Raw genomic sequence first — 14,535 nt, 5'->3', positions numbered from 1 at the left:
GATCATGAGTCAAGTTCAGGTTAAATTAGATTATTTTTTTACCTCCATTTATTTAAAAACCACAAACTGAAATTAAATTAGTTCTATCAATGAGGGAAATTAATGCCTACATTTGAAGAAACATGGATCCAACGATCATTTGAATTATCTAGTGGTTAAAAAAAGAGGCTGCGTTCAAAGTTACAACTGGTAGGTCAATAAAATGAAAAGACTATTTTTGCTTTTCAAAATAAGAGTTCATTTTTCCCTTTCAAATTTTACTAGTTTAAAAACACGTTTTAAATTATTATTTGATGAGGAAAAAGGACCAATTTACAAATTGGGGATTGATTAACACTTCAACAGTGAAACTAGTTTCCGACAGGACTACAGCTTTAACTCTTCATCGAACAAAAGTCTGAACAAAAACCAATCTGGACACATAAAACGGTCTAAATGTGAAGTTGGACTCACATGTAAACTATTGTCAAATGTTCTCAATCTGCAGAAAACAATTCCAGGAGAATTTTCTCACCAAAATAAAAGTCATGCCAGTAAAAGAATATATATATTTTTAAATAAACAAAAAAAATACGTATATTTTCCAGATAGATTCTTAAGTTTTCTCTTCTTTATTACAAAGGTTATGCTCCAAAAATAACTTGACGAAATCTGTAAAGTAGGATTGTAGATATTTTAAGGCAATAAAACTCATCACTGCACACTTCATTCACGTTTCTCAGATACACATGAATATTTTGAGACTTTTCTCTTTTCTTTAAATTCGTAAAGTTCAAACCTTCATAGAAAAACAAGTCCGGTTTTATAAAATGTAAACAACTGATCGTGATTGTAGGTTCATGTGGATTTGGAAAACTCAACGCTTTCTGTACTGGAGGCACAGCATGAAGGAGATTGATTGACAAGATCAGCAGCCAATCAGGATGCAGAACACAAAAAAGCACGCAAAATTGTATTGAAAAAAGTCCATAAAGCAGCGAAACGGCAAAAGATGAACCATAACTTAGAGAGGAAACACTGCAGAAAAGGTTCTCAAATTATTCAAATCATTTTTATAATAATTTATTTGGCTAAATTTTAAGCCAAAGTAACATTGTTTATTGACATAAACATTGACATAGTTTCTGCAGAACGAAGGTAGTTCATTAGAAATTTGTGAGCGGTACTGTTGGCATGGAGCAATCCCGCCCCCCTTTCCTTCCACGTTGCTCAGAGCGAGTAGCAGGGAGCTCTACATCTTAAATACGCTCTTTTTTTAAATGGAATTTTTTCATCTGCTCCTGATTCACAACAAACTGAATAAAGAAATACTCTGTAATTCTAATTTAAGCTTAATTTTCTTAATATGTGTCCTCCATCATCAGAAAAGCGCCACAAGAACATGTTAAAAACACCATTTTCATTGAAGTGAGTTCTTAAGTTGGGTTGGGGTTTAATATCTTCATTTTGAACAGTAGTTCTTTTAAAACACGTCCGTGTCATGTTTATATCATCTTGATCTGAACTTGGCAGCAGCAGCAGGAGTGATGCTGCGTGTTATCGAGGTGTGCTTCTCCCCATCCTGTGGGAGATGATCTGGCTGTGTCTCCTCCGTCGGTGGATTCATGGAGACGATGAGGACTGATGGCCTGCTCTGTGAAAAGTGACCATCGCAGTGCTGCTTCCGTGCTCCAGCCTTCGTCGTGGAGCGTTTGTGAAGAACAGGCTTTAACCCTTTCCTCCTTCGGTTTCTCCTCAGGCTGGCGAAGGAAAAGGTCTCGTACATCTCCGAGGAAAAGGAGCAAGAGCAGAAGATCGAGCGCCTGAAAGCAGAGGATGGAGACGTTTACGTCATCAAGAAACAGGTATTTTAGGCTGATGTTTAGGCACATGTTTTGACGAGGTTTGAGAGCCATATCAGTGTGAAGTCTCAGTTTAATTATCAGAAATAATTTCATTTTTAATTATTTTCTGTTTCCACCCACATTTATCGGTATGACATAAATCAAACAAATCCTTTTGAGTGGAGTCAGAATTAGACCCTCCCTGACTATTTCTGACTCAAATCAACAACAAATAAAACAATAATTCACTGAAGCTGTTTCAACTGGTATTTTGAAGCCTTTTTATTTCCTTTCTACTCTCCTACAGACATCTATCTTTGTCCTACAGCACACATTACACTTGATTTTACAAGTCATTTCAGTGAGAGGAAAAACACTGGAAAACTTTTATCTGTATTGATTTATTGTGAAAGTTTTAAGTATTAAAAATAGGGCTGCCACAAACGATTATTTTAATAGTCGACTAATCACCGATTATTTTTTCCGATTAGTCGACTAATCGGGTCATGCACAAAGTGGATGTAAAACACACATCTTAACCATCATTCGCTTTAAAATAACTAAAAACTATATATATATTCACACTAGCATCATCATAGATGAAATGTAAGCTGAATTTGACCACAAAAGATGCTAGTGATGATAGCTGAAGATGCTGATAGCCAACTAAAATATTAGTTTAAAGGCCAAATTAGCCTAATTAAAGCCTAGGTTAGCTAAAACAGATAGCATGCAGCTGAAATATTAGCTAAATTCCAAAACACCCTAAACAAAAAAAGACTAAGCTAGCAAAGACAGCTATCATGTCTGAAATAAAAAAAAACCAAAATAGCCTAAAAAACCTTAATAAATGCCAAAATAGTCCAATAAGCTAGCGTAACACCATTATAACTTTCAACTTTACTATACTCTGACTCCATATAGTACAAAGTAACGACTAATCGACTATTAAATTAGTCGTCGACTATTTTAATAGTCGATTAGTCGTCGATTAGTCGACTAATCGTGGCAGCCCTAATTAAAAAACATTTTCACTTATCTAAAAATTAGTAATTGGAGTTGGCCAAGAAAATTGGAATTGAAGTATCAATATTATGAAGTTTCATTAAAAATATTGGTGGCTCCAAACTGAACCTTTCTCTGCAAAAGTTTCACATTTGGTCCTAAAATATATATAAAAGCGACAATTGCATAAAATAAATGAATTTATGGTTCAAAGCAGTCATAAATTTGATATACATAGAGACAAAAATGTGTTTTTCAGTCACAGATTCTGCAAGTTGTCCACCTTAAAAAGATGAGTTTGGTCAGTAATGTTCATGATAAATAAACTTCACATTTGAGAAACAGAATGTAAAACAGAATCTGCAGAAACAAAATATTTAGTATCTTTACAGCTCTTTCATCCTCCAGTCATTACATGTATTAATGTCACTTATTTGAGTTGATTACCTGTATAAAACACCTGTCCACACCCTTAAACAGTCAGACTGCAACATCTCCACCATGACCAAAGATCTGTCAAAGGATACCAGGGACAAGATTGTAGACTTGAACAAGACTGAGATGAACCAATCCACAATAAGCAATAAAATTGTGACGCATGTTCAAGATTGCACTAAACGCATATTCTTGAAGCCCACGGCATTCACACTGCACCAGCAGGGAGGGGCTTCTTCTTCTTTTTCTACTGTTTGCTAGTGCATGTCTGTTGGAACATGCTTGGTGTGAAAGGTCGAAATGGAAGGCTGTACGGTGGTGCAGTGGTTAGCGCTCTTCCCTCAGTGCAAGAAGTCCCAGTTCAAGTCCCGACTGAGGGACCTGAAACAGAACCACCTACGGGGGACCTTTCTGTGTGGAGTTTGCATGTTCTCCCCGTGCATACGTGGGTTTTCTCCAGTGACTCCGCCTTCCTCCCACCGTCTCTAGGTCTTTAGGTGTTAAGGCGAGTGTGTGCGGTTGTGACCCTGTGACAGACTGGCGACCTGTCCAGAGTGTGTCCTGCCTTTGCCCTGAAGTGGGCAGGTTAGGCTCCGGCATCCCATGACCCAGAAAGGGACAAAATGGTTAGAAAATGGATGGATGGAGGTCATAACTGTGCAAATCTTGTGAATCTTGCTCCCGGCTTTTTCTTTCACAGCTCTATTCTGATCTATGAAGTTTAAGGGCAGGACTAACTCGATTAATCAGGTTTTTGATTCCTAGAGTGTGCAATGAGCTTCATCCAGTTTGGGTTCTTGGGCAAGACCCTAATCACTACTCCCATCTATGTTAACCACAAGAGGCCCCAAGTCTCCTTGTGCCGGTCCCCAGTTCAGATACAATACAGGGTTGTGTATCAGGAAGGTCATCCGGCCTAAAAATCTCTGCGTAAAGTAGTGAAAGCTACTTTGCTATGGCAACCCCTGAAGGGATAACCCCAGAGGTTAACATTCTGGATAAAAACTGGAGTTATTAACTTCTCGTCCATAATCAATGTTCAAACGGTTGGCACGTCCATGAATTAAAGGGAACGTCATCCATCCATCGCTACCAAATTCAAGTCCCTGATTGGTCAAAGTCTGACCTGCTTTGACTTTCATGGGTGCATTTTCTGTATGTAGAGCCTGAAAAGTGTCGTAGAAACTCGCGTAGTGACGTGGAAGGCCAAAACACGCATTTATGCATGTTGACCCTGGAAGTGGTCGGTTGGACGTCAATGTGAACGTAGCTTCTTTATCGTATAACCAAACTGGACTCACTGATGGTGTAGCTGTGGTGTTCCCGCATACAGCAGACGAACAGTTGAGCGTTTGTTCATTCACGGACGGCGCTTGTGTTTTCGCAGCAGCTCGGCTGGTATTAAACGTATAGATTAGGGGGCCAGATGGATTACGCCTGAAGATGAGGGGTCTGAGGAAGGACGGATGGGAGCTTTACAGCTTAATGGAATCAATAGGTTCTAAGTGTCGTCTTTATCCCGCGCTGATGGGATCATTCCAGCGCGCTGGGAGGGCACCCTGACTTTCGCCACCCTGACTTTCGCCATCCTCCTCAGCTGCAGCAGTCGAGAGCCAAAGTTTGACTCCAGCCGGCGGCGAGGATGTGTGACTGTGATGCTTCAGAGGAAGCATCTGTCAGCAGAGACTGTGTCTGACGCTGTTAGCCCGCTCCTCTCTGCTCTTCGGGGGGCCGGTGGGGGGAATTCCACATTAGCCACGGCTGGGCAAGCCCAAGGTTTCTTCATTCATCCAGGTGTGCAGGCGGCTCCCCCGCCGCCCCACTCCCCGCCCGATCGATAACTCAATAACATTTTTCATACCGCTGGCCGGCTCGTGGAGATGTTAACCGCAGAGCGTGAGGGACTCCCCAGTGCTGGTGGCACGTCTGTGTTCCTGATGATTCCTCCAGATGTTTCCTTTTAATAAAAGCTGGTAACGAGGTCTGGAAAACACTTTTCTGGTTCTGATGAGGCTGATGTGGTTTCAGATGGAGGTGCTGCAGGAGTGCAAAATGATGATTCCAGACTGTCACCGCCGTCTGGCCGTCGCACACGCAGACCTGCTTCAGCTGATCGTAAGTTCCACTCATCCTAATACCAAAGGATCAAACATCTAAGCTCAAGGGGATCAAAGCCTTTTTTAGGCCACAGGTTGGTTTAATGTCAGGCAATGACTTCATGAACCGCTCCGTACGAGGCCAAAGTTTTATGTTATGTTTCCTGTTTTAGGTAAATCTACTTTTAAGTTATGTTTAATGTAGTTTAAAAACACAGTCTGAAACTTATGATGGAGTATTAGGGCCATAAAAATAGAAAAATAAATACATTTAGAAGAATAAAGTCATAAAGATACGAGAAAAAAGTCAAAATAAACCCATAAAAATATTAAACAAAAGTTGTATTTTTTTTAAAAATACTGTTAAAAGTGTAAACCTTCATCCACAATCTTCTTCTGAAGATTCCTGATATTGTCTTATTTACAACAAGTCGACGTTGACTCACTGACAGTCTTAGTATTTATTTATTTGTGTGGTCGATGCTGAAGTAACCTCTACGTCTGTCATACTTTAAGACCAGTTTGGTTCTGTTTTTGCTGCTTATATTTTCATAGTAAACAGACTTTTGATGCATACATTTATGACTTTACTTTTGTAAATTCCCAACTTACAACTGATAAAATGTTAACTTTATTATACAATATCAACTCTTTTACTCATAATCTTATAACTGTATTCTCATAAAATGTTGACTTTTTTTCCTCATAATTCTAACATTTTATCCTTGTAAAATTACAAGATTATTCTAGTAAAATTATTACTTTTTTTTCTCATTTTTTACTTTTATTCTCGTCAAATTTTGACTTCTTTCTCATAACACCTTTATTCCTGTAAAAGTACATTTTTTTATGTATAAATTTATAACTGTATTCTTGTAAAATTACGACTTCTCATTTTACACTGTTATTCTCGTAAATATTTTACCTTTTTTTCTCGTAAAAACTTTATTCTGGTAAAACTACAACTTCTACTTTATACGTTTACGTCTGTTTTTTTGTAAAGAGGGTGACTTTTTGTACTTTACAACTTTTTTCTTGTAAAATTACAACTTTAATTCTCACTCTATAACTTATAAATTAATATTTTAAAATGTATATATTTTTTAACTTTTAGCTCATAATGACTTTATTCTCGTAAAATGATGACGTGACTGAAGTGAATGATTAGACATGCGTCAAGACTAAACGGATCAGGTAGGTTTTCAAAATAAAATTTCCTTCAGTATCAGAAAATACACAAAATGAAAATATTGTAAGTAACTGTCTGTATTCTTGTCTGTGGCTCAGAGGTTGGAGACCGCTGTCGTCATCAAATCTGTTTTTGTTAGAAGTTCAGTGGATTTAGTCTCTACAAACCGAAGTCAGTCAAGATTTTGACTTTTAAATTTGAATTTTTATCTTAAGTTTCTCCATCATTTTTACATTTAAATCCTCATTTTTCCTCAGAGTTTGACCATAATGTCAGATTTTCCGTGACCCCAAAAGGGTAAAAGAGAGTTTAAAACATTGATGGATGGATCTCAGATTTTTACTTTTAGGGTTTGATTTTTATCTGCCTTGATTTATATGTTTTCATTGATAAAAGTTCTAAGAATTCTGACTTGAATCTCAGATTCTGTATTATCAGTTTTTGTTTCTTTCTGTATTTAAACATAAATGTTAAGTTATAGTTTAGATTTGAATTTGAACAAAAAAATCTGAACATTTGCTTCAGAATTTAGTTAATTTAGGAATTTTGATATCAAAACTTTGACTAAAGTTGGAAATTAAAAAAATCAACTCCCTCAAAATCCAAAAGGTTATTAATTTTCTAGTTTTCGCAATTTATTCCAGGATTTTGAGATAAAATGTGAAAAATTTGAGCAATACCTTTTTATGCAAAAGTCATATTTGTGACTTTAATTCCAGATTTTATGATTTATGAGATTTTTTAATAAAAGTTTAAGTCTGATTATAAATACTGAAAAAAAGATCTTGATTTCAAACTTTTATTTTGAAATTAAAAGAAGATCATCATAACTGGCAAAAATTGAAATGAGAATCTCCAAAGATTTAAACTAAATGTGAGATTATGTGGATTTTTTGGGGGAGACAGAATATTATATTTGTGCTCATATTTCTTAAATTGAAATTTGGAGACTCTAAAACATTTTTAAAAATATTTAACTTTGTTTGAATGAAACCTCTGAGTTTTTGGATTCTGTCCGTTTTCTTACTGAAGAGTTTTACCGCAAGTCTCAGAATAATCCAGATGTCGTAATCCAAACTGAAACCAGGGATTATAAAATAAAAAGTTTTTAAATGTCTGAATTTTTTATGTATGAAATTAAAAACCTGAAAGTTTATATCAGAATTCTGACATTAAGGTCAGAATTTTAGAAATAAATGAATAAAAATCCAGTTTGTTTTCAGTTTACATCCACTCTGACGTGTGCGTGTTTAATCCCCATCGTACGTCCAGATTAGAAATGTTTATGAAACGCTGACTCTGGCTGAACGGCGTGGGTTTGTACGGGACGTCAAAGTGGCGAGATGAAGCGAAAAAGTCTCAATTAAAGCCGAGCATCATCATCCTCATCCCATAGACCTGCACTGTAACTTCTCTAAGACACGCCCCCATCAGCTCTGCTGTTGCCACGGTGACCACCACAGGAACTCGAGTCACGCCGTCCTCCTCCGTAGCGGCTAAAATTAAGTTTTCTGTCGGAGCGGCGATCTCAGCTGCAGGCGGCGGCACTAACCCCGACTGTGTGTCTCCAGGAAGCAGAGGAGGACCTGGCGGAATCGGAGGAGTACAAAGAGGCCAGGACGGTGCTGGACTCGGTGAAGCTCGACGGATGATGCCTTCCTGTTCTCCAGCGCCTAGAACGTCCATTCCTTTCATCAGGCCTTCTCCGGTGGAGGCCAGCCCGGTTCACTCATAGTTTCTGCTCTGTTGTAATTATTTCTACTTTGTGAAAACCACAAGAAAACGATAAAAATCTTCACTTTGTCCTGAAGAAATCTGAGTTTCCTTTGCTTTGTTTGGTGGTTTTAACGATGTGAAGGCGGTAAATTCCCGTTTGGACGGACAGGTGATGTTCTTACATCAGCTGTTTCTCTGCTGCCGCCTCAGCTGTGATCCTGATGCCTACAATAAAGATGAGAGCCTGTCAGTCTGATGACAAACGCCGCCGCCGCTCATGAGTGACGGAGCGCCGTCTCATCCGTTATCCAAACCCCACCTTACCTCCCAGTCCCGCCTAAATAGTCATACTAATAAATGAACTCAATTGCCAGACAAATTAAGGTTACATTTGACTTGATCCGTATTTTACAGATTCCGATAATTATCGGGATCACCCCCAAAGTGTCATTACCGCCCTAATGAGGCGCTGCTACTCCGTGACATCCACCCCGCTCCATCTCGTTAAGGAAATCGCTCTTCAATGCTGATTATTTTATTTGGAGGTATAATTATATTTCTTTCGGATAAATCACGTCCTAATAGAGTCCGTGCAGAGGGCAGAGCCGCTAATTGAGGCATGAGATGCGGCGGCGGGGCGTTGCACCTGCGCTCTGCGGCGGCGGCGGCGGTGCAGGTGATTCTGCCTGAAAGCAGCGTTTTAGTGAAAGGTCAACCCAAAGTTGAGGAAAAAGCAAAGCTTTCCCCTCCATGAGAACGCTGGAATGACGGGTTCGAACCCAGGCTGCTTCATTTTATTCAGGGGGGGTGGGTGGGGGGTGGAGTGTCCTTTGTTCACCTGGGAGCCGCTGCAGATGGAGGATCGATTATTTTCTTTTTCCTCACAGCTAATCTCTAATTGAGTGAATCTCTAATGTGAAGGCGGAGCAGAAAAAGAAAAAAAAAGCTTTGGATGTGAAGTTTGGACGCCTGGAGGTCACAGGTTCGAGTCCCTCTCTAGACGTTTGTTCCACATTTGTTTTTTTTTTTTATATAATAAAAATGTGTTTGAGCTAAATGTGTTACAACCTTTTTTGTTTTAAACCTTTGACAGCAAATAAAGAATTCAAATCAAAATAGAAACTATTTTTATTTGAAAGATAAAGATGTAAACAAGCGTGCTGCATTCACGTGCAGCTACAAAGCCGGGACATTTGGACTTTTAACCATGAACACTTTGTATTTAAACAACTTTATGTATCCCTGAAGGACAATTCTTTTCAAGGTGCAGACCGTCGCTTTTGAAGAATTTACGCGTAGACACATTAAAAAATAAACTAAAATCCTAGAATTCCACAATTAAAAAAAAAAAAAACCTGACAAAAGTGATTGTTCCATCGAAGCTGTTTCCTTCTCATTTTTTTATGCTTGTAAACGTAAAAGGAAATATACAAAATAGTAAATTTTAACTTCTGTCAGGAAATTAAAACATAGAAAAGTAGATATTTTTGTCAAAATGTCAACTTAAGTCTAATGGCGATTAAAATATGTAACTTAATTAAACATGCTTTAAAATCTTACTTTGGTGTAATTAAGAAATATATTTGAATAATAATATTTTATTCGTTAAAAATGTATAATTTAGTCTAAAACATAATTTTGGTCAAAACACTTATTTTTTAAATTCTGCAAAATACAGATTTTTTACTTAAAAAATTTTTTTGGTTACTTTTACATTTTTTGTTTATCTGAAATACAAAAATTTCCTTAATTTTTTTACTTGGTAATCCAAATTTCCCACTATTTCACCGGTACGCGAAGGCAGCACAAACAAAAGCTAATGTTTGCACAATTTCCTGTTCGTGCTGGATCCGTGCGCGTGCATCCAACCCTCGTTCAATAGTTTTTTTATTTTGAAAATGTTAGAAAAAAGTGTTGAGTATTTGTTATTTTTTTTACTAAATATATAAAAAGGAAAACATGATATATATATATATATATATATATATATATAGTTTTAATTAATTCAACCATTTATCTAATTAAATCTCATAAATAATTTCGTTCAGATTTATTTTTTAAGGGTTCATTGATTAAAAAACGTCTGATTTGTCTGGAGACTTGTGACACTTCTGAAAAATATAAAATAAACCCAAAATGATTTGCGGTATTTTTGGCACCTTAAAACCTCCCTGACATCTGTGTGTCCGCGTGGGTTAAATATGACCTTATCCACGCGTGTTTGTGCAACGATAAACGGGAATCATGATGAGTGTCACGCCCCTGAAGGCTGCGCAAAAACGACTCTTGGATTTTACGCACAAATGAAGCTAAAACATAAAGAACTTTATTTTTCGCGTGGAGTTCTAGATCCACATTTTAGAGTCTGGTCCAGTTCTGATCCGGATCGAAGGATCCACTGTTGGATTAAAATGAAAAGTGCGCAGATCTCTGTAATCCAGCTTGCTGTGTCCGTCCCTCCTCGCGCGCCGCTCGTGCCACCGCGCGGCTTCACGCTCGGCCGCCTCCTTTGTAGCCCAGAAATAAACCTGCAGCCTGAAAAGCTCCTGACATCTGCGCAAACCTCTGGAGGTTTTTCTTTTCATCAGCTAGCAGGTTTTGGTCCATTTATCCAAAAATGATAGTCATATTTTGGCACGTGCGTGTGCAGAGGACGCGGGAACCGGCGGGCCTTCCTCTGATCCTCTCCCCTTTTTGCGCCTTTTACGCAGAGGAACCAGAAACGATCGGGGTGAATAAAGTTTGCTTTGACACGGAAATCAGAGGCCACGTGGCTCCTCTTCATCCCTCCCGCTATGCCAACAAGCCCCGCGGCCGCGCGCGCAATTAAACAAATATTGTGTCGTTTTGCGGCTGTGATATTAAATCAGTATATTTTATTGGGCGTAATTTGGAGGAGAAATCAAAGCCAATTACAAGAATGAGGAGGAATGAACTTGTGGGATGTGAGAGAATGGAGGGAGAGGAAGAGGAGGAGGAGGAGGAAGAGAGGAGCTCCGGCCGCTGCGCTGATTGGTCCTCCTTTGCAGGAGCTCGTGGCTTCACTCCTGCGTTAAGCGCCTCCCCGTTCCTCTAAACTACATTATAATGCAACCAAGCTCCCTTTTTAACCACAAACCGAATTTGCTTTCATTTACGCGATATATATTCCTTAAATAGGTTAAAGTCGTAGAGATTTTTTATTTATTTATTTGGTTCTGGGGAGGGAGGCTAGCGTTTCGCCCTGGAGCGGTGCGCAATGCTCTCTCACGCCGACCTCCTGGATGCTCGGCTCGGTGAGTTAACATCACCCAACTCCGCTCTTCAATTCTGCTGTAAGCTGGAGCAACTTTTTCCTCCTCTCAGAAATTGTCAATTTGCTTTTCGTTTTGTCCTTAATGCGCCTGAAGTGAACTAAACTCGCTTAATTCATTGGGAAAGTAATTATTATTATTACCATGATTATTATATTACTGCGTAATTTGATTTCTGGAGCTGCATGGAGAGCTGCATGCTTTTTCCCGCGGAAATGATGCTTGTTGAGCCGCGTCCGCCGCGTGCGTAAAGCTCACGCGCCTGTTTGCCTGCAGGGATGAAGGATGCCGCGGCGGAGCTTCTGGGCCACCGGGAGGCTCTGAAGTGCCGGCTCGGAGGCGGCGGGGGAGGCGGTCCGGACCCGGGGCACTCCGGGGAGCTGGGCCCGGGTCCGGACGGCGTGGAGGGAGCCACGATGCTCCCCGGCGATGACATCAGCGGCGGCGGCGGCGGCGGAGGCTCCAACCCGGTGCAGGTGAACGGTAAGGAGCAGCAGGACAAGCAGCAGCAGCAGAACAGCAACCCCAACCAGGGCGGGGGGCAGCAGACCCAGAAGCAGAAGCGGCACCGGACCCGCTTCACTCCGGCGCAGCTCAACGAGCTGGAGAGGAGCTTTGCCAAAACGCACTACCCGGACATCTTCATGCGCGAGGAGCTGGCGCTGAGGATCGGCCTGACGGAGTCCAGAGTGCAGGTGGGGAGCTGGATGGAGACACCCCAACCCCCCTTTATTTCTTCATTTCCATCCAACAGAAACAAAATAAAAAACATTTTGGTCTATTTATGTTTAGAAAAATTTTAATTTATTGTAAAATTAAGAGGATAAAAAGGTAAAATAACATTTAAACTAATTAAACTTTCTATTTAAGATAAACAAAATAAAAAGAAAATCCTAATTAAAATAGATGTTTTAACTTAAGAAATCATTTTTTTGTTAATTTATGTCTTAAAATTGCGCTTTTACGGTAAAATTAAGAGAATAAAAAAGTAAATAAAATTTAGACTCATTAAAATAATTCGGGTTTCTATTTAACAGAAACAACATAATATAAATTATAAATTTATAAACTTAAAAACGTTTTTTTGGTAAATTTATATATATAAATTGCGCATTTATTGTAAAATTAAAATAATAAACAAGTAAATAAACGTTTAAACTCAGTAAACTAAAAACTCAAATTGTACAAATCGTCTGAAAATTTTAAATAAATAATGCAAATATCTTTTTTAGATAAAAAACTATTAAGATATTGCTAAAATGTGTTTTTAAGCTTTTTCCTTTTTTGTTTTTCTCATAAACTTAAATTGAAAGTTTTTCCAGGCTCTAAAAATTAGACAAAACCGTTTATTTTCAGTTTAATTTAATAAATAAATGTTTTGGTTGTTAAATAATCACTAATAATTCACATCAGCTTTACTCCTGTCATTTATCGACCTGAAATGGGAGCTGTAAAGTCCGCGCGCCTCTTCCAAACATCCCCACTGAAACTGTTTCTGCAGCAAAGCAATCCTCCTCCGCGCGCTCACGTGTGAAATAAGAGCTTTCTTCACATTTACATAAAATCAGAATTAGTGAAATGATGCTCGTCCGCTGCTTTGATGAAGAGGAGGAGGAGGAGGAGGGGGAGATGTCATCCTCACGTGCGCTCCAGCCCTCTGCTCCAAACCAACGAGGCTTTTTTTTTATTCAGGACGGATTTCACGGCTCTCTTATCACCCCCTCCTCCTCCCCCAAGCAAACCGCCACATTAATCACGGACGACCGTTTATCCAGCGGCGGCGGAGGCGGCGCGCGAGGCACGCGCCGGCGGGAAGATGGATCACAGCGAGCATCATCTTCAGAGGCTCCGCAATCCAACAAAAACGATTGTATTTATGTCAGAAGAGCTGATAGAGCCAAAAATCAAACCTGATGAGGATAAAATGCAAAAGATAAAGACATTTTTCATCTTATTTAAATGATTAAAATAACAGAAAACCTCCAAAAATGACTCAAATAAAACCGCGTTGTTGGAGTTTTAATTTAAATAAATTGTGAAATAGATTTAAAGAAATTTAAAAATTAAGAATATATTAAAGTTTACGTTCAAAATGATTTATTTTATTTGATTATTTTAAGACAGGCAGTAAAACTCTTATTATTTACAAATACAATCAAGACAATTCAGTAAAAACATTAGAATGTATTTAAATTCAGAGGAAGGAGTTCATTTCTAAATCATAAATTCAAGTTAAAAGTCCCTTTTCTTCGTGATTTTGAAGAGCTCCACCCTCTCCGCCCGCAGGTTTGGTTCCAGAACCGGCGCGCCAAATGGAAGAAGCGCAAGAAGACCACCAACGTGTTCCGCGCTCCGGGGACGCTGCTGCCGACGCACCACGGCCTGCCGCAGTTCCCGTCGGCCGCGGCGGCGGCGGCGGCCATGGGCGACAGCCTGTGCTCCTTCCACGCCAACGACACCCGCTGGGCCACGGCGGGCATGCCGGGCGTGTCGCAGCTGCAGCTCCCGCCCGCGCTGGGCCGCCAGCAGGCCATGGCGCAGTCGCTGTCCCAGTGCAGCCTGGGCGCGGGGCCTCCGCCCAACTCCATGGCTCTGTCCAACATGTCGTCCAACGGGTCCGGCCTGCAGTCGCACCTGTACCAGCCCACCTTCCCGGGGATGGTTCCCGCGTCGCTGTCCGGCCCGACCAACGTGAGCGGCTCCCCGCAGCTGTGCAGCTCCCCGGACAGTGACGTGTGGAGAGGGACAAGCATCGCGTCGCTGCGCCGCAAAGCGCTGGAGCACACAGTTTCCATGAGCTTCACCTAGACCTGCTGCTGCTGCCGGATGTTTGTGGAGACCACCCGCGCGCGCGCACTCTGGCCCGGTTCCGTTTGAAGCTATAACTTATCATTTCGCATGTATTTATTTGTATAAACGAACTTTTTGGGGTTATTTATTTATTTATTTCTTTGAGACATTTGCTGATGAGGACAAAC

At 40.0% G+C, this 14,535-nt stretch overlaps 2 protein-coding genes across 3 annotated transcripts in view; both read left to right on the top strand.

Moving 5' to 3' along the window:
- The window catches only part of tbca (tubulin cofactor a), a 12,421-nt gene extending 4,059 nt beyond the window's left edge, over positions 1-8,362 (top strand). Inside the window, exons 2-4 of the mRNA XM_024299688.2 lie at positions 1,739-1,844; positions 5,292-5,378; positions 8,120-8,362. Coding sequence (XP_024155456.1) covers positions 1,739-1,844; positions 5,292-5,378; positions 8,120-8,200 — 274 coding nt within the window. The 3' untranslated portion in view covers positions 8,201-8,362. The remainder of the gene's footprint in view (positions 1-1,738; positions 1,845-5,291; positions 5,379-8,119) is intronic.
- A 1,108-nt stretch (positions 8,363-9,470) lies between these two features.
- Positions 9,471-14,529, top strand: otpa (orthopedia homeobox a). 2 transcript variants are annotated; one of them, XM_024299687.2, is made up of 3 exons: positions 9,471-11,539; positions 11,834-12,252; positions 13,844-14,529. In XM_024299687.2, the coding sequence occupies exons 1-3, from the start codon at positions 11,503-11,505 to the stop codon at positions 14,363-14,365; spliced, it is 978 nt and encodes a 325-aa protein (XP_024155455.1). In that variant the 5' UTR covers positions 9,471-11,502; the 3' UTR covers positions 14,366-14,529. The 2 variants fall into 2 exon arrangements, with proteins under 2 accessions (XP_024155455.1, XP_024155454.1); XM_024299686.2 differs by having other exon boundaries at positions 9,471-11,578.
- The last annotated feature ends 6 nt before the right edge of the window (positions 14,530-14,535 follow it).

This window comes from Oryzias melastigma, linkage group LG12 (assembly GCF_002922805.2).
Source record: "Oryzias melastigma strain HK-1 linkage group LG12, ASM292280v2, whole genome shotgun sequence".
Taxonomy (NCBI): domain Eukaryota; kingdom Metazoa; phylum Chordata; class Actinopteri; order Beloniformes; family Adrianichthyidae; genus Oryzias; species Oryzias melastigma.
Note: the sequence above shows the minus strand (reverse complement) of the source record. Positions and strands in the feature narration are given on the sequence as shown.

What these genes read in the sequence shown, in the direction of transcription:
- otpa (XM_024299686.2), top strand. Translation starts at nt 11,503, where the DNA reads ATGCTCTCTCACGCCGACCTCCTGGATGCTCGGCTCGGTGAGTTAACA. An exon ending in CTCCGCTCTTCAATTCTGCT is followed by an intron (nt 11,579 to 11,833) that starts GTAAGCTGGAGC and finishes GTTTGCCTGCAG; the next exon opens with GGATGAAGGATGCCGCGGCG. An exon ending in TGACGGAGTCCAGAGTGCAG is followed by an intron (nt 12,253 to 13,843) that starts GTGGGGAGCTGG and finishes CTCCGCCCGCAG; the next exon opens with GTTTGGTTCCAGAACCGGCG.